The sequence below is a fragment of the Eumetopias jubatus genome, unplaced genomic scaffold, assembly GCF_037043125.1.
Source record: "Eumetopias jubatus isolate StellerSeaLion01/CBP00866 unplaced genomic scaffold, mEumJub1_p1.0 scaffold_4, whole genome shotgun sequence".
Lineage (NCBI taxonomy): Eukaryota > Metazoa > Chordata > Mammalia > Carnivora > Otariidae > Eumetopias > Eumetopias jubatus.
The window spans coordinates 107,643,673-107,666,109 of record NW_028274810.1 but is presented as its reverse complement, the minus strand read 5'-3'; the positions used below and the strand labels follow the sequence as shown (position 1 = coordinate 107,666,109).

The 22,437-nt window shown below is 53.4% G+C and overlaps 2 protein-coding genes and 1 non-coding gene across 6 annotated transcripts; 2 read left to right on the top strand and 1 right to left on the bottom strand.

Annotated features, from left to right (window-relative positions):
• Window positions 1–648: 648 nt before the first annotated feature.
• COMMD5 (COMM domain containing 5) lies at window positions 649–2,828 on the top strand. Its single transcript, XM_028093618.2, has 2 exons — window positions 649–745; window positions 1,922–2,828. The coding sequence occupies exon 2, from the start codon at window positions 1,975–1,977 to the stop codon at window positions 2,647–2,649; it is 675 nt and encodes a 224-aa protein (XP_027949419.1). The 5' UTR covers window positions 649–745; window positions 1,922–1,974; the 3' UTR covers window positions 2,650–2,828.
• A 1,969-nt stretch (window positions 2,829–4,797) lies between these two features.
• On the top strand, window positions 4,798–10,690 carry LOC114201104 (uncharacterized). The gene is made up of 4 exons (XR_015768035.1): window positions 4,798–5,335; window positions 5,661–5,935; window positions 7,776–7,966; window positions 8,405–10,690. It is a non-coding gene; the product is annotated as an uncharacterized LOC114201104 (transcript).
• Window positions 10,556–21,674, bottom strand: ZNF7 (zinc finger protein 7). 4 transcript variants are annotated; one of them, XM_028093600.2, is made up of 5 exons: window positions 21,543–21,674; window positions 20,224–20,268; window positions 19,715–19,841; window positions 16,323–16,439; window positions 10,556–12,410 (listed from the first exon to the last, which is right to left on the bottom strand). In XM_028093600.2, exons 2-5 carry the CDS (start codon window positions 20,248–20,250, stop codon window positions 10,612–10,614), a joined length of 2,070 nt encoding a protein of 689 aa, XP_027949401.2. In that variant the 5' UTR covers window positions 20,251–20,268; window positions 21,543–21,674; the 3' UTR covers window positions 10,556–10,611. The 4 variants fall into 4 exon arrangements, with proteins under 4 accessions (XP_027949401.2, XP_027949400.2, XP_027949399.2 ...); XM_028093599.2 differs by having other exon boundaries at window positions 19,715–19,874; window positions 21,543–21,673; XM_028093598.2 differs by lacking the exons at window positions 20,224–20,268; window positions 21,543–21,674 and having other exon boundaries at window positions 19,715–20,030.
• Window positions 21,675–22,437: the final 763 nt, after the last annotated feature.

Below are 22,437 nucleotides of genomic sequence, written 5' to 3'. Positions count from 1 at the left end.
TTAGGGTTTCAGCATATGAATTTGGGGACACAAACGCTCAGCCCTTGCCCTGTCTTTTGCTTATCACCCTTCTAATAGTATGAAAGGGCACCTCCCTGTGGCCTTTCCCTAATGGCCAACAACAGCCAACATTTCTGGTTCATTAGCCATTTTATATCCTCCTTGGAGAAATATCTATTCAAATCTGCTCATTTTAATTGGGTTGTTTACCTCCCTTTCACCGACTTTTAAAAATAACAGCTTTATTGAGGTATAATTCACATACCATACAGTTCACCCATTTAAATGTACAATCGAGAGGTTAAGCACATTCACACTGTTGTGCAGCCGTCGTCACCCACAGCCACGCAGGGGGATGCAGGCTGGACTTCCCTCGGGGAGGGCTGCCCAGGACCCTCGGGTCTGTGCCACCGGCCTTCTTCCTGGGCCCTCCTGGTCCGGCCTGGTGGATGAGGGTCCCACCCCAGACACCAGCGGAGACCGGGGCCCGCCCGTCCGTGAAAGGCCTTTGAAATCCTCGCAGAACGATGGCTGCAGGTGCATCCCGCAGACTATGACCCTCTTCAGCCCCCTTCAGAACAAACGCCTTTCTCCGATGTCCGGATCACAGAGGGCCTGGTCCTCCCGGCGTCCTAGAGCTGCCCGGAAGTGGCTCTGGGTCGCTTCCGGGGAGCTGGCCCCGCTTCCGGTGTGGCAGCGCCGCTGAGCTTCGCCTGGCCGCTAAGCACCAGACTACGCTCTGCAGGTGCGGGGGCATTTCGGGCTTTGGGGTACGGGGGATGGGGTCGCTCTTTCCGGGCGGAGGCAGCGGACCGCGACATGGCTCCTTGGCCGCTCCATTCGAGAAGCTCTGGAGGCCGATCCGGGGCTGCGTGGGGCGGGGCCCGGCGGCGGGGACCGCGGCTCGTGGGCGGCCGCTCGGCGGCGCGGCAGGTGACCAGGGCCTCCCCGGCGAGCACGGGGCACGACTCCAACCGGGCCGGTCTCTGTCAGCTGTTTCCTCGGGGCCGGTGGCCAGGAGAGCGTCAGCGGGGGGCAGCACGCTAGCCTCCCGGGAGCAGGGTCTGAGCAGCGGGGCGGCCGGGGCAGTGGAAGGCGGTTCCTGATAGGGGCCAGACGCCAGGCAGTTGGGGAAGACCCGCGTTTGGGCAGTGGGTGGTCGTTGACGGGCAGGGCGAGGGGGGCCCCGCCTTCCCGGGAGAACGCGATACGATGAAGCCAGTAAAGGACCCCCTGTGCCCCCGGGCTCCCCCGCGCTTCGCCGCGCCCCATTTCGCTGTATGGTGAGGACCCTTCCGTGCTCCGCCGAGCTCTGTTCTCTGCGTGTGGCTTGGTCACCTGAGATGTGCCATGACAGCATACTGTCGGGTACTGACAGCTTTTCTCCAGGTTCCACGGTCCCTCTTGTCACGTGCCCCTCCTGCCTGCCTCTGTCTGGTTTCTCCTGTGCTGTGGAAACAGTGGGGACTTTTGATAGGCCTGGGTTCTAGTCCTTGGGCAGTTGTGTTGGAGCCTCGATGTCCTTATTGGCTCCTGCAGAGCCGTTGTGCCGATTCAGAGCTGACTGAGCTTAGGGTGGTCGGTGGCAGCAGCAGTGGCTGTTACCTCCCTGTGTTCTGCGGACTTTTCTTCTTCACTCTTTTCTCCATTATGTGTTTGGAGAACTTATGTGCCCTCTCCTGTTTTCTGGTTCTCTCCTCCTCCCCACCCTGTCTCCCTTCCCTGCCAACTCCTGGCTGGTCTCTTGCCAGGATTAAAGTGGGCCCATCTGCCACCTGCTCTCGGGGCACCTCCCATTACATTGGCTGTCGTAGGTGGTTCATGCTGTCAGCATCTTGAAGGCAGAGGCCATGTTAGTCCTCATTTTCTGGCCCAGAGCACATGGGAGTTACTGGACTTCTCTTCTCCCTGCCCCTGGCAGTTGCAGCTGAGACCTTTCCTCTGGGCTGCTTGATCAAAAAGGAGGAAGCAGCAATGTCTGCCATGGGGACTGCAGCTCCATACCTGCATTACCCTGGTGATAGCCACAGTGGCCGGGTGAGTTTCCTGGGGGCCCAACTCCCCCCAGAAGTGGCAGCAATGCCCCGGCTCCTGGGAGACCTGGACCGGGGCACATTCAGAAAGTTGCTGAAGCTGGTGGTCAGCAGTCTACAGGGAGAGGACTGCCGGGAGGCTGTGCAGCGCCTCAGGGCTGGAGCAGACCTGTCGGAGGAACGTCTGGGGGTCCTCCTCGCCGGCACAAACACACTGCTCCAGCAGGCCATCCGGCTGCCCCCAGCCAGCCTGAAGCCTGACGCCTTCAAGGACCAGCTCCAGGAGCTCTGCATCCCGCAAGACCTGGTCACAGACTTGGCCAGTGTGGTGTTTGGGAGCCAGCGGCTTCTCCTCAACTCTGTGGCTGGGCAGCAGGGGGCCTGGCTGCCCCATGTTGCCGGCATGTGGTGGAGGGTGGACGTGGCAATCTCCACCAGTGCCCTGGCCCGCTCCCTGCAGCCAAGTGTCCTGATGCAGCTGAAGCTTTCAGATGGGTCAGCATTCCGCTTTGAGATCCCAACAGCCAAGTTCCAGGAGCTGCGGTACAGCGTGGCCCTGGTCCTCAAGGAGATGGCCGACCTGGAGAAGAGGTGTGAGCTCAAACTGCAGGACTGACCGTGCTTGCAACCCCATTGCAGTCATCTGGGGAGAGTTGGCGCCAACAGGTGTCCGCAAATAAAGCCTGCCCTTCAGGAGGCATTCCTGAGATGTTTGAATGTAATCATGTCATTGGTCTGTTTAGTTGAGAAAGCTGGATCTTCCCTTTTTATTGGAAATAAAGCAACTATAACAAAGTGTCCTCCTGGGTGGGCATCAGACTGCACACCCTGCCCTGGCTATTGGCTTTATTGCTGGGTGAAGGCATCTGCTGCTGTGGGGGGGCCATGTGTGGTTCTGGTTTGGTTGCCATCGGGTGTCCAGGTCAAGGCCTTTTTGTGGACACTGTGGTCACTCAGCCTGGCCTCATGTAGCATCTGTTCATTTGCTTTTGTGAACCCTGTGTTTTAGTGTGGACATCTCATTTTCCTGTCTTATATCGTTGACCTCATGGAGCCAACATTCTAGTGGTGAGGGGGAGACATTACAAAATGCATAATACAAAATGACTGGCAAAGCTTGTCAGAGGAGGGTAAGTGGTGCAGAAACAGAGCAGGGGGGTGGCCCCTGGGTGGCTTGGTCTCTTAAGCATCTGACTCTTGATTTTGGCTCATGTCATGATCTCAGGGTCCTGGGATCAAGACTGGGCTCAGCAAGGGGTCTGCTTGAGATCTGTCCCTGTGCCCCTCCTCACGCTCACGCTCTCTTTCTCTCTAAAATATTTACAAAAGGAAAAAGAAAGAGGGGCACCTGGGTGGCTCAGTCAGTTAAATGTCTACGTTGGGCTTAGGTTATGATCTCGAGGTCCTGGGATGGAGCCCTGTGTCCCGCTCCCTGCTCAGCGCCCCTAGCCCCCACTCCTGTTTCTCTTTATCTCAAATAAATAAATAAAATCTTAAAGTAAAAAAACAAAGAAAGAAAAGAAATAGAGCAGGGTCCCAGGACGGGAGGCAGGATTATGGAAGAGCTGGGCTGTCATCCTAAATTGGGTCATGGGGTGGGGACATGGTATATGAGCAAAGACTTGAAGGAGGTAGGGGAGCAGAGCAGTGTGAGGGCACAGCCCGAGCAGCTGTGGCTGGGTGAGGGGTGAGTAGAGGGTGTGGAGGGCACGCCCCCGGGGGCCTCTGTAAGAACTTCGGCTCTACTCTGAGCAGAGTGGGTGTGATCTGACAGTTGCTCCAAAAGGATCTCCCTGGATGCTGTGTTGCCAGCATAGTAGAGCACAAGGGCAGGGGTTGGGAGCCTGGTGGAGAGGCTGTTGCCAGGGTTGAGGTAGAGTCGGGGAGAGGGGGACAGGGGCCTCTCCTGGGATCCTCTGAGTGGGTGTCTTAGGCAGCTCGGCTGCCATAACAAAATACCCTAGATTGAGTGGCTTTAGCAACAGAATTCTATTTCCTCACAGTTCTGGAGGCTGGTCAGAGGCCTGCAGACAGCCTTTCCTCAGGCCACGTGCATGTGTGAGAGAAGAGAGCTCTCTCTTCATCTCATTAAGGACACCAGTCCTGTTGTTGGGTCGGAGCCCCACTCTACTTAACCTTAATCACCTCCCTGAAGGCCCCATCTCCGTAAACAGTCACACCCAGGGTTAGGACTTTAACGTGAACTTGGAGGGGAACACAGTTCAGTACTTCGCAGTGAGAATGTGCAGGGTGGAGGGGAGCGGGATCTCTGCTGCGTGCCTCCAGGGTGGGAGTGTTCAGGCCTGTGGCCAGTGTTGCACTTTCCAGCATAACCGCCCCCCAGGTAGGGGACGTGGGTCCTGCTTTTTGCAGAGATGTTTGCTGTCAGTCTGCGTTCCCCTGGCGGTGTCACCCCCTCCATGGTCTCTCCGCTAAGCAACCAGCTCACAAGTCTTGGAGGATAAATGGACCTGAGCAGCCTGTAGGAACTTCCCCTGGAAAACAGCTCATGAGCCCTGCCCTTTCCCAGAACCCCCTTCCTGCCCCCCTGCTCTGTGCTGGGGCCCCATCGAGGGCAGAGCACTCCCACCCTCGCAGTTAACCCTTCTCCCTCCGAGTCAGGGTCATGGCAATGTGGGTGTGGGAGACTGAGGACAAAAGGTGGGGTGGTGCTGCACACGCAGGGGTAGGGTTTCAGAGGCTGAGCTCCCAGGTAGAGCCCCCAGGTGGGGCCCAGGCCTGGCTCAACTGAGGGGCGCAGACTCTGTCTCCTGCAGCATCAGTGGTCATCCGGGGCCCTGCTGCTCCGAGGATGGGAGCTGGACTGGGCCATCCAAGCTGCCGTTTGGCCCACGTACTTGCTGAGCACCATGTCCGCCCACCCAGTGTTGGAGGCCTTCTTTGCCAAGTATGTCTATCGTGACCATTAGACATGTTCAGGGAATACAAACTCAGGGTACGTTTGGGGAAAAAAAAAAAGTAAAAGCAAACAAGAAAAAAGAATTTCAAAGTCCTTTTGCCCATAGACAGCCTCGGAAACCGACTCACACTGTGTCTGCATCTGTGTGTGTGGTAGCTCTGTTCACTTCCTGAGTGTGACCGCTGTGGCTGGTGGCTGTAGGACATACCCTTCCCCTTGGCAGGTGTGCTGTGTTCCTTTAGACACAACAAACAAAACACCACAGGCTGGGCAGCTTCAACATCATTCATTTCTCACAGCTCTGGAGGCTGATGGTCTGGAATCAGGGTGCTGGCATGGCCGGGTTGCAGACTTCTCCCCATGTCCTCACAAGGTTCCAGAGGTGAGGGAGCTCTCTGGGGGCTCTGAACTCATGACCTAATCACATCCCCAAGGCCCCAACCCCTCATACCATTACATTGGGCATTAGGGTTTCAACATACAGATTTTGGAGGTGAAGGGGATGACACAGACCATAATGGCTGTTTTTTTTCCCCCTGTTAAAAATCACAGTGATGGTTAGTGGTAAAACCATTTTATGTAACTGAAACCGTTTAGAAATGGGGACAAAGGAGGCAGAATGTGAACATTTTAAAGCCCTTGATATCACTGTCCAGCTGTGACCCAAAATACATTCTCAGTACAGGTTTCTCAATCACCCCTTACAGGCCAGTCCCTGGGCAGTGCAGCCGCGAGCAGAGTTGTTACAGGCGTAACGGCAAATGCTGAGCACCGGTCTACGTACCGCACGCGTGTCCACCCACTAACTCACAGGTTGAAGCTTCCGCACTTCACGGAGGTCAGAGGCTTGCCCCAAGTCCAACAGCTGATGGGTGAGCTCGCGTGGTTAGCCTTCCCTCCTGACCCGGACGGGGCTGCCCTGTTGGCAGTGTCCTCCATCTATTGACTGCAAGAGTGACCATGGAGGCTGGCTGGAGGGGCAGTGAGTATCACCCGGGGGGCTTCAAGAGGCTGTCCCTGCTGGCTCATGCGGACACACGTTTAGGGTTGTGAGCCGTTGAGATTTAGGGGCTTCTGCTATGCAAGATTACTGGAATTTGGCTGGTGCAACCAGGAATAGAGACCTGGGGTCTGAGCCAGGCTTCTATGTCCCGGCGAGTGCTCCGAGCTCTGCTGCCACCACAGGGCCACGTGGCTGGGCCTCCATGGTTCTGAGTTATATGCCGAGCAGAGAGGAGAGGCGCTTCCCAGGCCACGCCATTGTTGGCATCTGTGAGAACATGCACAGCTCCTTCCCGAGAGGCCCTTGGAGCACACTTGGAGCCCCTCAGCACTTGCAGGGAGAAGGCACTTTTCCACTCCCACATGGGCCGACGGAGGCGCAGAGTTCCAGGAGTCGCCCAGTGGGCAAGCACCCGGACTAGCACTTCCTTTCTCTGCCCAAGGGGCACAGAGGCCTACCCCCCTCCCCGTCCTTGTGCCCCTGGCTGGGGTGGTCTGGCAGGTTGTCTCCACAGCTGTGTTGGTGCGTCCACTCTGCAGTCCCCTGGGACGGCCCTGGGCCCTCGAAGGTACAGCATCTGGTCACACACCCTCTGCTCCTGGCGGGTTCCGGACACTCTGCGCACTCACCAGCCGCCTCCCAGAAGGCGCGGTCTGTGCTGCTGCTTCCAGTCAGTAACAGTAGGGGCGGAGCACTGTCCTCCATCCTTGGCAGACACGGTGGCGCTGAGCACGCTGTCCCTCCCACGGCAGCTGCAGGGCGGCCCCTCCCTCCACTCCCCTGCTGCTCCGCAGAGCCGCTGTGGCAGGTGCCAGCCGGGAGTGACCATGCCAGCTTTGCAGGTCACAAGGATGCTGTCGGCTCTGTCACTGTTGCTTGAGAGCAGCCAGGCGCTACGTGAGTCAACAGGCACAATCACGTTCCAATAAAAATTTTCTTACAGGTGTTGAAATTTTAATTTCATGTGTCACAAAATCACTTTAAGCCATTTAAAGGCCACTGTTACCTCATATGAAACCAGGTGGCAGATGGATGGTGGCTCTGCTCTGCTTCCCTCAGCCCAGCTCTTGGCAGGCTGGGGTGTGTGGACCCTGTGTGCCCAGAGCAGCTGTCCACCCTCATCTGTGGTCAGTCCCTACCACTGACCGGGCTCCAGGTGCACCTTTGTCCCCAGGCCCACATAAGGCCTTGTACAGAATGGACATTCTGGAATGGACATTCACACCTGAAGAGTACCATTTTCTGGATCTTTTTCAGATCTCTCTGGAAACCTTTTTAAAAAAATAATCCCCACTCAACGTGAGGCTTGAACTCACAACCCCGAGATCAAGTCTCACACTCCACCACCGGGCGCCCTCTGTGGAAACTCGATGCCAGTGGGTTTCCTCTCTTCCCTGAGTGTTGAACAAGTGAATCCTGCACTGGGGGAGCATCCAGGCTTTGAGGTCGGGACGTTAGACAAACATTCCCTAGGCTCTGAGTGCAAGCCACACACACTGTGTGAACTCACCTGGGCTGTGCACCCCCCACCCCTTTGTGAAGCTTCCAGGAAGCTCGGTGGTTCCAATCCAATGTCATACATCAAAACTTAATCTAGTAATTGAGTAAAAAGCAGTTTCGGGTCAAAATTATGGGTTTATTGCCTCCAAAAGAGAAATCCAAGGTAATATCTACTCTGAAACAGAGTTCTGGATAGTCTTAAAAATGCTTGTTATAGTCACTGAAGCCCAAATTGGGAGCTACAGCTTGAAAACAGAATGCAGTATCCCAAAGCTTGCACTACCCTAACAGGTGGCCTTCCTCCACTCCCTCTCTGCAGAGAGCCACCAGAACGCGTGATGTGTGCAGACACTCTTCCCGGGATCTCACGCCCCTGCATCTCAAGTGCTGAGGCAGTTTGATTTCAGAGTCTTGCTGAGCAGGCCAGTAGGACGCTTCTCTTCCACGCAGCTGCAGCTAAGAAAGGACCCCTCACCCTGTACTTCTGCAGTTGAGACTCTGGACTGGAATGTAAGACTTTAGGTTTCTCTCTATTGAATTTTTGGTTGTATTGGGACATTTAAGTGAACAAACCACACTAAGAATTGAGGTCATGGAGTTTCTACCCAAGTTAACAAGGCCAGCAAGTGTGAACTTGGCTTGCGTCGTACAAGTGGCCAGCTGTGTTCCAAAAAACCTTATATTCATTCACACTGAAATGATTTCGATATAATTTTCAAATGTCACAAAATAGTCTTTTTTTCCCTTCTTAGCTTTTAAGCCTTTTAAGAGGTAAACTGAGGTACATCAGTTTTAAAGAGTTTATTTGAGCAAACATGGACTGGAACCAGGCTGTGGCCACCTGAAAAATCAGAGTTCTGTGCTGGGAAGAGACAGGGGAGAGGTTTTCACAGAGAAGACTGCTTATGGCTGTTTGTGATTGGTTGTTCTTAAATTTCATTTTCTCAGATGAGTGCACTTAAGAGGAATCGACTCCAGCCTAGATTTTGGTCAGCTTATGTAGCTACCAAGGCATGAGAGCCACCCCGTCTAATGGCCTCCGTGTTCCAGCCCCTGATCTAGGACCATGTCAATCCAAAGAGAAAATCCAGAGGCTGGAGATGATTTCGGTGGAACCCTCTGGCCCTCTCCGGCTGTGGCCTGGAGTTGCTGTTAGAGGACAGCATCATGCCCAGGTTGGAATCTGGAAGACTTCATGTAACTTCCCAGGAAGTGGCCGAGAGAGGGTTCCCTCCTGGGGATGGCGCAGTCAGTGACCAAACTGCAGTCCCTGGTCCTCTTGCACTGACCCTTTTGGACCTAAGTTCTGGGTGGGGTAGGGACAGCTGGAGGGGCAGTTCCAACTACTGAAATGGGCACAATGATTTCATAGTGTCCTGGCACCTGGAGAAGGGACACCTCCAAAGGGGCAGGTACAGGCCACGGGCACAATCTTCAACCCAAGAACTAGCACTGCAGCCTGAGAACACACTGAACTTTGTGCCTGGCTAAGCAGCCGTGGCTGGTGATTGGGCTGAGATCCTGGTCCATGTGCTAGAAACACAGAAACCCACACAGACCTGACCATCCCGAACTCTGCTGTTCCCAATTCCAGAAAGTTCTGGAACCTCCCACTGCAAACACAGGGACCAGTCAGCCCTTTCTTCACCTGATACAAATCCATAACCTGCTATTGGTTATCAGCCATCAAGGCTGTGTCTCAGGGACCTACCTACAGGCTTAGCCAGACCAGTGTGACGGTGACCCAAATCAAGTGTTGCCATAAATCCCGAAGTGACTGACCTGTGTCCCTCTGGGTTACCTTTCTGTATGTGGGATGGGGAGGAGGGTTCATTGACCCCAATTTTGCTCATGGTAACTGGCAAGGACACCAAAGATCGACAAGTCTAGAGTGAGTGGTAGTGGGCAGTAGCCAGTCTGAATAAGACTTCTGGTCCCCTCCAACTTTTGGTGAGTCCAGGACCCTAGGGCAGGGCCACTATCCACACCGTGGTTAGCCTCACACTGCTGGTGAGCAGTCTGTCTCCATCTCCACCAGCCTCTGGGAAAAGGCAACAGGCTCATCTGTCAGCTTCCAGACCCTCCCAGTTCTGGCAGTTTATGGCAGGACGAATTCAGAGAAGTACGGTAAGCAGCAGGAACAGTACACACCCTGGCCTCTGGGTGGCATCTGCTGGGCTCCCGTGAGCTCTTCCTGCTGAGGCCAGGTCTGCACTGGGTTTGGCTGGAGATGCCGCCTGGGGTCTCAGTGTGGGAGGGGGGAGGCTCTCTTACACAGTTCAATTCTTTTTTTTTTTTTTTTTTTACTATTTCTTTTTCTTTTAAAGATTTTATTTATTTGACAGAGAGAGACACAGCGAGAGAGGGAACACAAGCAGGGAGAGTGGGAGAGGGAGAAGCAGGCTTCCTGCTGAGCAGGGAGCCCGATGCGGGGCTCGATCCCAGGATCCTGAGATCATGACCTGAGCCGAAGGCAGACGCTTAACGACTGAGCCACCCAGGCGCCCTTACACAGTTCAATTCTTATGATCACCCTGTAACAATGCTGATAAGCAGAGAGACTCTGGATTTCAAGGACAGTGACATCCCAGAGTCACAGAGCAGGTCCCTGGGCCCGGGTGCAATTCCTGGAGTCCTGTGCTGATCCGAGCTCCTCTCTGAACAGGCCAACACTGGGCCCTCCGGCTGTAACCCCGGGTTGCTCTGGTGGGGCGGGAGAAAGGGGTTCTAGGCACCTTCCTCTGGGCTTCCACTAGCATGAGCTAACACATCCTGACTGCTGAAGCCAACCTGAGGGACCAGTGCACAGGGAAGACTTTGGGTAACTTCTAGGCTACCTGTCTGGCAAAGCTCACAGGCCTTTTCCCATGATCTTCCTCATCCATAGGACTGAGGGTCTTCCCTCTGTGAACTCGAAACTCTACACATGTGCACCCTGACTCGAGGGACACAGGCTTTGCTGAGTGGGCTAAGGTCACACGTTCTAACAAAGGAACATCCACTTTATATGAATTTAGACATTTTCTTTAAGAGGGTAATTTGGAATCTATCCCCACGTTCTAAATTCTTGTTAGTATAAATGATCCCCTGTAAAATACGTAAAGTTAAGGCTGTAGCTTTATTCACATTTATGCACATTTATAAAGATAAGTAGTCTATCCCATGTGAATTTTCTGATGCTGAGTAAGCCTTGAGCTCCGATTAAAAGCTTTGCTGCATTCGTTACATTTGTAAGGTTTCTCTCCGGTGTGAATTCTCTGATGTATAATGAGATGTGAGCGCCACCTGAATATTTTCTCACATTCATTACATTTATGCAGTTTCTTTACAGTATTGACTTTTTTACGGCTCACGTGGGTAGAAGCTTCCAAGGTATTCCCGTACTCATGATACCACTGGGCCCGGGTGTGGATCCTCTGATGCTCGATAAGATAGGAGCTCCGACTGAAGGCTTTCCCACACTCGCTACACCCGTAGGGCTTCACTCCTGCATGGATTATCTGGTGCTGGAAAAGGGTTGAATTTTGACTGAAGGCTTTCCCGCACTCAGTACACTTGTAGGGTCTCTCCCCAGTGTGGACCCTTTGATGTATCGTGAGCTGTGTGCTCATACTGAAAGCTTTTCCACATTCGAGGCACTCGTAGGGCTTCTCTCCCTTATGGATTCTCTGATGGTAAATGAGGCTTGAGCTCTGGCTGAAGGCTTTTCCACAGTCACTACACTCGTAGGGCTTCTCTCCAGTGTGAATTCTCTGGTGCTGAATTAGGTGTGAGCCCTGGACAAAGCCTTTCCCACATTCCTCACACTTAAATGGTTTTTCTCCAGTGTGAGTTCTCTGGTGGCGAATAAGCCGTGAGCTACAACCAAAGGCTTTTGCACACTTGTTGCATTTATAAGGTTTCTCTCCAGTGTGGGTCAGCTGGTGCTGACTAAGGCGAGACACCCACCTGAAGGCCTTTCCACACTCGTCACACTTAAATGGTTTCTCTGTAGGGTGGATTCTCTGATGTGCAACAAGGCTGGGGCCATCTGGGTTCCTTGGAAGTTGAGGTTTGTCCCCAGCGTGCATCCGCTGGTGCTGAGCCAGGGTTGAGCTCTGGCTGAAGGCCTTCCCACACTCCTGGCACTGGTAGGGCCTCTCTCCAGTGTGGGTCCTCTGGTGTCTGACCAGCTGGGACTGCTGGCTGAAGGCCTTCCCACACTCTCGACAGCCATAGGGCCTCTCCCCCGTGTGGACCCTCTGGTGGTGGATTAGGCTGGAGCTCTGACCAAAGGCCTTTCCGCACTCCTCACACCTGTAGGGCTTCTCTCCAGTATGAATTCTTTGATGCTGAATAAGTTTTGAGCTCAGACGAAAGGCTTTTCCACACTCGATGCATTTGAATGGCTTTTCTCCAGTGTGGATTCTCTGATGCTGATTAAGCTGTGAGCACAACCTGAAGACTTTCCCACACTCCTCACATTCATACGGCTTCTCTCCATGGCAGTTACTTCCATGTTTCCCCTGTAAACAATCAGGTAATTTTTTTTTGCACTCTGGACATCTGTTAGGTTTCTTCTGTGTATTAATTTCTTGATGCAGAGCAATGTCTGAAGTAGATCTGAAACTTGTGCCACACATGTCACATCTTCGGACTGTCCCTTCGGCAGCACCTCCCTGACTTTTGCCAGGCTGACAACCCAGGTCGCCACTGCTCTCCAGCTCGCCACATCCCTGGACACCCTCCTTGGCAAAGGTCTTCCTGGGAGCCACAGTCCCTGTGTTCAAGCGGTTTTTCTGGAGGAGGGAGCTTGGCTTACTCTCTGACCAGACCTCAGAATCAGAGGTGTCTCTAAAGCTAGAACTCTGAGGAAAACCCTGTGGGGGGCTTCTGACCATCGCCACACAGGGTTCTGATTTTAGAACATCCATGTCCTCACAGGCCTGCTCACCTGCAATCCCAACTGCAGAATCTGAAAGAAACAGGAGATAAAATGCCCTTATCCCCTGTGCTTAGAGGGACAAAGACCTCTCTAAGGGGATGGGGGCTGCACATCAACCCTGGGAACTAAGCTCCCTGCCAGGACGGGCTGCATCAAGCAAGGATACCCCCACATGGAAAAACACTACCAGGGGCGCCTGGATGGTTCAGTCGTTAAGCGACTGCCTTCGGCTCAGGTCATGATCCCAGGGTCCTGGGATGGAGCCCCTCATCGGGCTCCCCGCTCAGCAGGGAGCCTGCTTCTCCCTCTCCTGCTCCCCCTGCTTGTGTTCCCTCTCTCGCTGTGTCTCTGTCAAGTAAATAAATAAAATCTTCAAAAAAAAAAAGAGAAAAAAAAGAAAATACTACCAGAATCATGCCTCTGACAGTTTTCAAAATTTGGTTTCATTAATACTTTTTACTTTATGCATACATTCAACAACTGTGTACTCCTGTGTACTCCTGTGTGTGGGTATGTGAGGAGAGGTCCATCCTGTGGGGAACTGGGATGAGTGAAATCCATAAAGCAGCAGCGAGCCTGAGAGCCTGGCAAGTGTGGCCAGTGGCTCCTGGATCCAGAGGAGGTGGAGTGAGGGTAAGACGGACTGAGAACTGAGTGGGGGGACAGGCAGGCTCTAAGGAAGAGAAGGCTGGACAGCTGCTGAGGGGCACACCAGGGGTGAGCCTGAGGGGGCAGGGCTCTGAGCAGGACCCCAGGCCTTAACTCTGCTTCCTCCAGCTGCTGCCTAGCCACCTCTGATGCACACCTGACCGTGCACATCCATTGCTTGTGGGCCCCTCAGCTTCCAGGAGGCCACACCATACTGCCTTCTTGTTCCCTTGGGGTTCCGGAGGCTCTGTCTACCCCTGCCTGCCCCCCATGAGGCCTTCCTGACATCCGCCTTCCTTTTGGACTCTCCATGTAAGTGTCAGTCTCTCTCCTACTCTAGAGTCTCAGAGAGTACCTTTGCTAAAGTCAGACACCTCCTTGGCGTCCGTGATCACGCCCAGGGTCATAACTAGCATCACAACCAACTTCATAACCAGTGTGATAACCAGTTATAAGCAGGCCATTACTACCCCACAGCGAAATCCTCCAGGGCTCGTTACAGGGTTCCTGGTGGTTCCTAACATCAGTGCCCTCTCCAGCTCCAGGGATCTGCAGTTCTCGGTTGGTCCTGGGTGAGGCAAAGGCCATCACACACTGAGCATTTTCTGTGGGTAAGGAACACTTAGTTCCCAGCCATTCCTCAATGAGTCTTCATGACAATCCAAAGGGGTCAACAGTGGAATCACCACCCCGCAGATAAGCAATCTGTGGCTCCCCAGTCACATAGCTAATGAGAGAATCAGGAATGGACCCAGGTCTGTTCCCCCAACACTTGCCCTTTCGACCTCTCTGTGCCCTTATGACACGGGGTATCTCCTGCCTGGTCCTCGATGTACAATCACACACCCCTCCACAGGGCAGGACTGGCCGTGTGGTGCTGGCTCATTCAGCCCTCTGCCCAGGCCTCCCTCTGCTCTGGAGATGAGCAAATAGAAAGTACTGCTCTCCACCGCCTCCTGCTGGAAAGCAGAGGCCTCTACGGACACCAGGGAAGAACACGGTGATGTCTAGTTGTGGGGTGGGGACCTCCTGCTCGCAAGAGGAAAAAGACAACCCCACGTGGCTAAGGAGCCACAAACCCACCCGACCCTGCTGGAGTCGGCCTCCATCTGGTTCCCTACAACCAAGTCTAAGAACCCTCCCCACACACCAGCCCCCAGTGCCAGCCTCAGGGGCTTCCCCTCAGGCTCAGCTTGTACACGCTCCCTCTCTGGGGGTCCACATCACATCCTTGGGGACCCCCAACTGCAGCCCAGAGTTCTCACCCTCCCCTGGAACTTGAGAGCTCTTCTCCACAGCTCTAGATAACCTCTGAAGAGATACAAGCACATGTTAAAAAACAGCCTCATTCTGGAAGTGGTTTTCCCTCAGAGAACAGATGTGTGTCCCTGCAGGCTCTGCACCCTCGTCGCTCTGGGCCACTCCTCAATTATCTGCTGCACAAGTCTGACACAAGTAACACCTCTGGGCACATGCATTTTTCTAACACGCTCCACACGTTTTCATCTGCCAGGCCGTGCTCCTGCCCCGGGCTGTCAGGCTCAAGAGCAGGTCTCCATCTCACCGTGGGGATGTTTTCTTTGCTGCTGCCTCATCACCATAAAGACCATTTGCTGCATATAAACCCCCTGAACTACCCAATTCTGCTAACTCCAGCTAGCTTTTCTGCCATGGTACCCTCTTTGAAATCTCCCCTCCACCTTGAAAATATTTAATAGTGGCTGGGTTTTAACTGGGCTAGCCTACAGCTTTACCCCCTTCCCAGGAAGGATCAGGAAGGGGCCTCAACAGGAAGGCAGGGCCTTCAATTACAGAGCCAAGGATGCTGGGGGCTGGGGTCAGGGCTCCCAACACTCCTGCCCATACCTTTGCTGCCTTCCACACGACGATGCGTGTGACGATGCTTTACAGAGACTTCAGGACTCCAGGCCCTTCCGGGCAGGAAGAGCACAACCCTTAACTGTCACAGTGTGGGGGCACCTGGGTGGCTCAGTCATTAAGCGTCTGCCCTCGGCTCAGGTCATGATCCCAGGGTCCTGGGATCTAGCCCCGCATCGGGCTCCCTGCTCTGCGGGAAGCCTGCTTCTCCCTCTCCCACTCCCCCTGCTTGTGTTCCCTCTCTCACAGTCTCTGTCAAATAAATAAATAAAATCTTAAAAACAAAAACAGTAACTGTCACAATCTGATTCTCCAACTTGCTTCCAGCCAGCCAGGGACCACAGCATGGGCGCCAGGCCCTGCTCTGCTGCAGCAGTGACTGCAGGACACGGCAGTTAGCAAGGAGGATTCCCTTTTGTGGCTGGGATGCATGCGATCCCCACTTCCCTGACCAAACTGGGCAACATGTCCGCCAGGGAGGCTCAGGCAAGGCTGGAGGCGATGACATCTCTTCAACAAAGCCCAGTGGGAGTCAACGCTGTGAGGTGGCAGGTGCCCGTTATGGGCTGACTGTGCCCCCCAAAAAGAAGTGCTGAAACTCCAACCCCAGGACCTCAGAATATGACCTTATTTTGTAAACAGGATTGTTGAGACCATGTTAAGATGAGGTTGCAATGAAGTAAGGAGAGACCTTACTCTATAACCCTTTATGACTGATACCCTTTCAAGAAGACATGGGGAAGCCAGGTGACGATGGAGTCAGATACTGGAGTGACACAGACACAAGCCAAAGAACACCTGGGGCCACCAGAAGCTGGAGGAGGTAGGAAGGATCATCCCCTATAGGTTTCACAGGGGACAGGAACCTCCTGATGCCTTGATTTTGGACGTCTGGCTTCCAGAATTGTGAGATGATTAATCTCTGTGGTTTCAAGCCTCAAGTTTGTGGTGCTTTGTTACCGCAACCCCAGGATACTAACACAGCCCTGCAGCCTGATCTGAGAGGGCCCCAGGAAGTTCTGGAGGGAGCTGGTGGTGGGAGGGAGGGAAGTGATATTTGCCTGAGAAGCTGCTAAGAGCCAATCTTGGTGCTTCCCCTTGGATCCATACCTTTGCACCTTTGCTTAATAATAACATTAGTAAAATTAGAAATTGAACAACACGTGACTTAAAAACAAACTGTTTTTGCTGTAACATGCAAAAACGTCCCTGCCGTTCTGTAGTTCAGTCTCTCCCAATGCAACCCCACGACTGGGCTATGCTCTGTCCCATGGTGTTCACAGGCATCCCAGCAAGCCTGCTTGGTCGGTCCCTGGGGTCCGTCTCCAGCTGCCCACCCTCTCAGCCCTTGCTGGGCATGGGTTCTCTGAACACCTCCTCACCCGTCCCCAGAAGCTTCTCAGGCCTGAGCCTCACCTGTAAGGAAGGTTCTTGCCCCCTCTCTCCCCTCGACTCCCTTCAGGTCAAGGACCCATGGCTCCTGCCCTTGTTCCAGCCGGGAGATCAGCTCAGGCTTGAAGACCAGGAACCCTGCTGTGGGGATGGCAGAGAAGGGGACTGTGTCAGTATGGCTGAGGGTACAGCAGAGCCCAGCACCCTTGGTTTCCAGGAGGAAAGAGGCAGGGGGCTACTGCAGCACAGGCAGAGCCTCCGAAGGGAGCATCAGGGGGTGAGGGTCTGGACACAGTGGCCCTCTCTGGCCAAATCGGTCCAGCTCCTGAGGTTGGACAGTGAGATGCCTGGACTGCCAGCCCATCGCCATCCACAGTAGGGCCAGAATCCTCAGGGAATCTGACACCAAAGAGTTGGCAAAGAGCAGACCAGCTCTAGTCCAGGGAGAAAGCAGCCAGCACTTCCCTCAGCAGAGATGGGCTGTCCCCCAGTTCAGAGGGTTGGAACGTTCCAGGAGGTAGAGTGGCCAAGAAGCAAGACAAAAACAACAAAAATAAACCAACAAATGAATAGATTTTAATTCAGTAGGTGCTAAGGTCTGACCCTCACCTGGCTTCCCCCATTTCATGTCCTTGTGCAAAGCCCTGGGGGCCTCAGCAGACTGCAGAGTGGCACCCACCTTCCAGGGTCACCAGCCCCCACACTGGGGGACCATGCTGTGGCGTGCTCCCAGCCCATCCAAGGGCTGGGCAAGCCCTCTGGTAAGGGCTTCCCTCACGTTTCTGGCTGTGGGGATGGAGGAGGGCAGGCAGAGAGACCCTAGAGGATAAAGGCTTCAAATGTACACAGGAGCCCACGTTCAGTGGGAAACACGTGTTCTCTCCAAGTACACATGGAACGTCCACAGAGAAACATCCTTGGGCCAGCCAGGAAGGGAGTCATGGCACCATCCACACTGTGCCCCCAACCAAAATGCAACTGGATAGGAAGATGATCACATGACCTCAAAACTATCAGCTACCTGAAAACTAAGTGGTAGCTATATTTACTATCGGTCAAACTCGTGGTATGAAGCTGAAGCAGTACTTACAAATAAGATTTTACATTTTTAAATACATTTACTAGAAATGAGAAAGATAAAACACAAATGAGGTAAGTATTAAATTCAAGAAGTTGGGAGCAAAACAACACAGCAAACCCAAATAAATAAAAAAGGAAGAAAATAATAAAGGTGGGGTGGGATACAATGAAGAGAGAACAAAGGCAACAACACCCCCTACCCCCAAAGAAAGATCAGCAAAAGCAAACACTGGTTCTTTGAAAAGACGAACATGACAGTCTTGTGGCAAAATCAATCAAGGTCACCACAGTGAAAAAATAAAAAAAACAAAGGAAACAACTACACACATGATACAGACTAAAAATAGAGTATTGTGAACAAATAGACCATAAAACACCTGAAAATCTCAACAAACACATTAACTTATAGGAATACTAAAAATGACAAAATTAGCACAAAAGGAAATTCACAAACTTGACAGACTATTATTCACTAAAAAAACAAACCAAGGGCCCAAGGCCCAGATGGTTTTACAGGTGAGTTCTACCAAAAACTGAAATTCCACCTACCTAAATTCTTCCAGAAATTAAAAAGATAGCAAAAGCTGCCCAGTTCATCTTATAAGACTCATATGCCAAGTGCCATTTGCCAAAAATATATAAGAACGATTCACAAAAATAATAAAGTCCAATTCACTATGAACAGGGATGAAAAATCTGAAATATTGCCTCAGTCCAAAATGATATCAGAGTTTATATGCAAAATATAATCTAAGTAGGGTTTATTCCAAAAATACAAAACATCAATATAACTTACTAGACTAATGAACTTCAAAAGAATCACACAAATTCTCAATTGACGCAGAAAAAGAATTTGAAATTCAATGTACTTCTTTCGTTTTTTTTTTAAAGATTTTATTTTTTACGTAATCTCTACACCCATTGTGGGGCTTGAACTCACAACCCCATGATCAAGAGTTGCACGCTCCACTGACTGACCCAGCCAGGCACCCCCCCCCCCCCCGCCATGTACTTATGATTAAAAACAAAACTCCTTAGCCACTTTCTTCTGATTTTAATTAGATGTATTCCCTTTATTCTTTTTTAAGAAAAGGTTGTTTTCTTTTTTTAATTTCTTAAAAATGTTTAAAGTAATCTCCACTCCCAATGTGGGGCTCAAACTGACAACCCTGAGATCAAGAGTTGCACATTCCACCGACTAAGCCAGCCAGGTGCCCCTAGAAGTATTCCCTGTAAAATGATGAACAAAGCAGGCCTGCCCACATCAGTCCTGTCTAACACAGCACTGTGGCTCTGGCCATGGCTAAAGGCTGGGACCCTGGGGGACCGAGAGGGAAACCACCGCATGCTCAGCTGCAGGTGCCTCCTCCTAGAATACAGCACCAGACTAGCAGGAAGTTTAACAAAGTTGCCAAATACAAGATCAACCTCCCAAAACCAACAGCATTTCATACAGCAACAATAATCAGTTAAAAACATAGCAACATGAAAAAGATACATTCACAAAACAAGCAAAAACAAAGCATTTAGAAGGTACCAGACCACTCTGGAGAAAATCCCAGAACTCTAACAAAGTACACAGAAGGTAAATGGAATAAATGGAGACACATTCCACAGTCTTGGATGGGAACAGTTAATATGAGAAAGGTTAGTTCTTCTCTTGTGAGTTTTACAAATTTAAAGCACCCCCAATAAAAATTCCAGGTCCAAGAATTGAAAAACTCACTTACTCTATATTTATATGAAAGAATTACCCCATTACCCATGAGTAGGTAAGTGAAGTTTTAAAAAGAACAAAAACGAACATAGTAATAATAATAAAAAAAAGTTTGGCAAAAAAAAAGAAAAGAACAAAGAACAAAAAGGGGAGGTTGTCCTACCAGGCATTAGGACACACTACAAGGCCAGCTCGGAAACACACTGTCACACGTGAGACAAGAAAGGTAGCTCTTAGGATGGGCTCCTACTTAACTCCGGGCACAAACGTGGAGCCCAGATCTAAACAAGAAAAATAAACTCTAAAGTCCACAGGAGAACACAGACTGTCTCTATGACCTTGGAGTAGAAAAGAACTTTCAAATAAAATTTCAAAAGTACAACCCATAAGGCAAAAACTAATGGATTTAATTTCATTAAAATCTGACCCCACAAAGCTAACAAACATAAAAGCATGGGAAAAGGTATTTACAATGCACAGAACTCACCATAACACCTCCCAGGGTCAGCTCCTGATCTACAAAGACCCACAGCCCCTTATCCCCAGCTTCTGACAAGGGCCTGGCTAAGTGGGTGCTAACCAATGATGCAGGGGGAGGGGTCCCAAGATGCAGCCTCACCTAGTCCAGCCACACTGCTGTGGTTCTCCAGCATTACCTCCTTGTAGAGGGCCCTCTGGCCAGGGTCCAGACACTGCCACTCCTCCCTCGAGAAGTGTACGGCTACATCACCAAACGTCACAGCCTCCTGAAAAGACATACACCAGCACCCCAGGGAACCCTGGGTGCCAGCCTCATTCTGGCTCCACCTCATGGTGTGTCTCAAGCCCATGATTGGGTGAGACAGTCACCAGGCCCCTTTGGCTCTAAAAATCAAGGGGAGGGGCAGTATGGAGGAGGAGGAGGGAGCCAGATCATGGTGATCTACAAACCTCCCCCCCCCCCCCCCCCCCGCCCCGTGAGGGCTTCCGGCAGGCCCCAATCTGGGCAGGGTTTTGCTCACTCCCTTGAGGGTGGGCATGCCTGAGCCTGGCAAGGGCCACAAGGGGCCAGTGGAGGGTAGGTTCCCAGAGGAAAAGGTAGGGGCCCTCACAGGACAAGTGAGGAAATGGAGGCAGTTAGACTCCTACCATGAGGCTCGGTGGGTGGGCATCCATGTGTCCTGGCCGAGGGACCTGTTGGCAGTTATGAAAGGGTCAGAGGTCAGGGTGCTGGAGGACCCCTATCCTGAATTCCAGGCTTACTGAGAGGGTACTGTGTTCTCCGAACCTTTACTTCTAACCCCAGATGTTCTTCGGCAGGGACATAAGGTGGAGCCAAAGTGGCCACAGCATTTGAGCATCTGCCCCCCTGAAGCTCTGTTCATCCTTCAGAGTGTGTGAGGTGTGCGAACCACTCCACAAACAGAAGGGGGGGTGCCACCTCCGCCAGGTGCTAGACTAAGCAATGGGGACACAGCTGTGCACAACGCACAAGAACTCTGCCTTCATGAAGCAGTCTTTAAACAACCATGCCAACACAACATTCCAACCATGACCATGGCCCAGGGGAAGAAACTCTGAAAGCACTGAAACGAGGAAACTCTGGTTTGGTTTGATGGGTCCCCGAGGAGCTAAAACTAGACCAAGGCGATGGAGGTGGGGAGGGCACTAAAGGCATCAGGGAAAGGCATGTGCAGAGAGACTGAAGCAAGAAGGAATAGGGCGGAATGAGTCAGTGGAGCTGGTCACAGGCAGCAAGGGGAAGTGGTGGTGTGACTGGGGGATGGGACCAGAACAATGGATTACAGGAAGAAGCGCAGCGGATACAGGAACCCCCGCCGCCTATATAAACTTGGCCCCCTCCCCAGGTCTTCCCCTAGGTCTGAACGAGAAGCGGACTTCCTGGGGGAGCTTCTGGCTCAGAAAGTGGCTTGTGGGCGGAAGCCCCAGGTTCTGGGTACAGTGAAGCTGATCCGCTGGTCCCCAGTAGAGAAAAGCAAGCCCTGAGCAACAGCCAGAATTCAGAGAAGGCAGACAGCCCACCCTACCCAAGGCACAGTCCTTTTTGCCACTGTCTCTAAATTTAGGTCTTCCACCGGCAGTAAATGAGAGAAAAAGAGGACCCGAGAAGCTGTGGTTATGCAGAGAGGAGGATCCCGCCTGGAGCAGGCCCAGAGCTGGTCGGAAGGCCGCGGGTACGGTGCGATGCAACCGGGCCTGCAGGGCTCGGCCAAACGCCTCCTCCCCGCTGGCCGAGGCGGCCGCAGCTCGACCACCACCCACCCCAGGCGCCCACGGCCTCCCCAAGCCGCTCGCGCCACCCGCGCTCCCCCGCGGGGAGGCAAGGGAGGGCGGGGCCCGCAGTGCCGGTGCCGGGAGGACGCGGGGATCGGCCAGCTGCCACTCCGCCCGAGGCCGAAGACCACGTAACCGCCTAGACCCGAGTCGCGCCCGACGCACCCACTCACCCTCCCCGTGGACCGCCCGAGGCTCGAAGCGCGCGACAAAACCGGAAACGGGCCTTCGACGCACGCTCCCGCTCCGTCTCACAGACTTCCGGTTGTTCTGGGCGGCTCGGAGGCTCGGCCGTCTCGGTGGTTCCCAGCCGAGGGGCCAGGGCACTGGGGAAGGGGCGGGGCCGGAGCGCTAGCGAAAGTGGTCGTGGGCGGGGCCCGGGGAGGGGAGGGGCCAGAGTGGAGGGAGGGGCGGGGCCGGGGTCTCAGCCCCGGGACGTGAAGGACACGCAGGCCAAAGGGCGGAGCGGATCCCGGCGAAGCAGGTGGAAAGCCTGGGGTCGCCCCGGCCGGGCCCCGCCTACCTCGGATCACCTCGGGGGCGCTGGTCCCCGCACCGCATCTGTGCCCGGGCTTTTCTATAGAAGGCTCCCTATGGGCACGTTCCAGGCACCGGACAGCGGAGAATCCCAGACCCGGGGCAGAGAGGGCACGGGGGAGCGGCCAGCTGGGGAGGAGGGTAGAGAAACCGAGTGGAAACGGCCGGTGTTCTCTGGGTGGATGGGGGCACTTGGTCCAGGCCTAGGGCACCGTTAGGGCAGGGCGGGCGGCTCAGGGAACCTACAGCGGAGGTGAGGCGCCCCCGGGAGGCGGGAGGGGCGGGGCAGAGAATGCGCAGAACTTTTCCGGGGGGAGGGACCTAACACCCGACTCGTCGACGACCCGAATCCTGGGGTCCCTGACAGCCGCAGTGAGATCTGGTTGCAAACCCGGGGAAGAAAATGGGCGGAGTCAGCTCCCCGCCCCCACTCCGAGGGGTGGTCCTAGGGAAAAACGGGCCTTGCCGGGTCCTCCTGAAAGACCATCTCCTTTCCCGTGCCTCGCGGTCTTAGCGCTCGCACCGTGCGCC

Bases quoted from the DNA above. Each gene is read 5' to 3' on its own strand.
- COMMD5 (XM_028093618.2), top strand. From the start codon at position 1,975: ATGTCTGCCATGGGGACTGCAGCTCCATACCTGCATTACCCTGGTGAT.
- ZNF7 (XM_028093598.2), bottom strand. From the start codon at position 19,925: ATGGGCTTGAGACACACCATGAGGTGGAGCCAGAATGAGGCTGGCACC. The intron at 16,440-19,714 runs GTGAGGCTGCAT...CCATCCCCACAG, and splicing joins CAGCAGTGTGGCTGGACTAG to CAGGGTTCCTGGTCTTCAAG. The intron at 12,411-16,322 runs GTGAGGCTCAGG...TGTTTCTTTCAG, and splicing joins GGCAAGAACCTTCCTTACAG to ATTCTGCAGTTGGGATTGCA.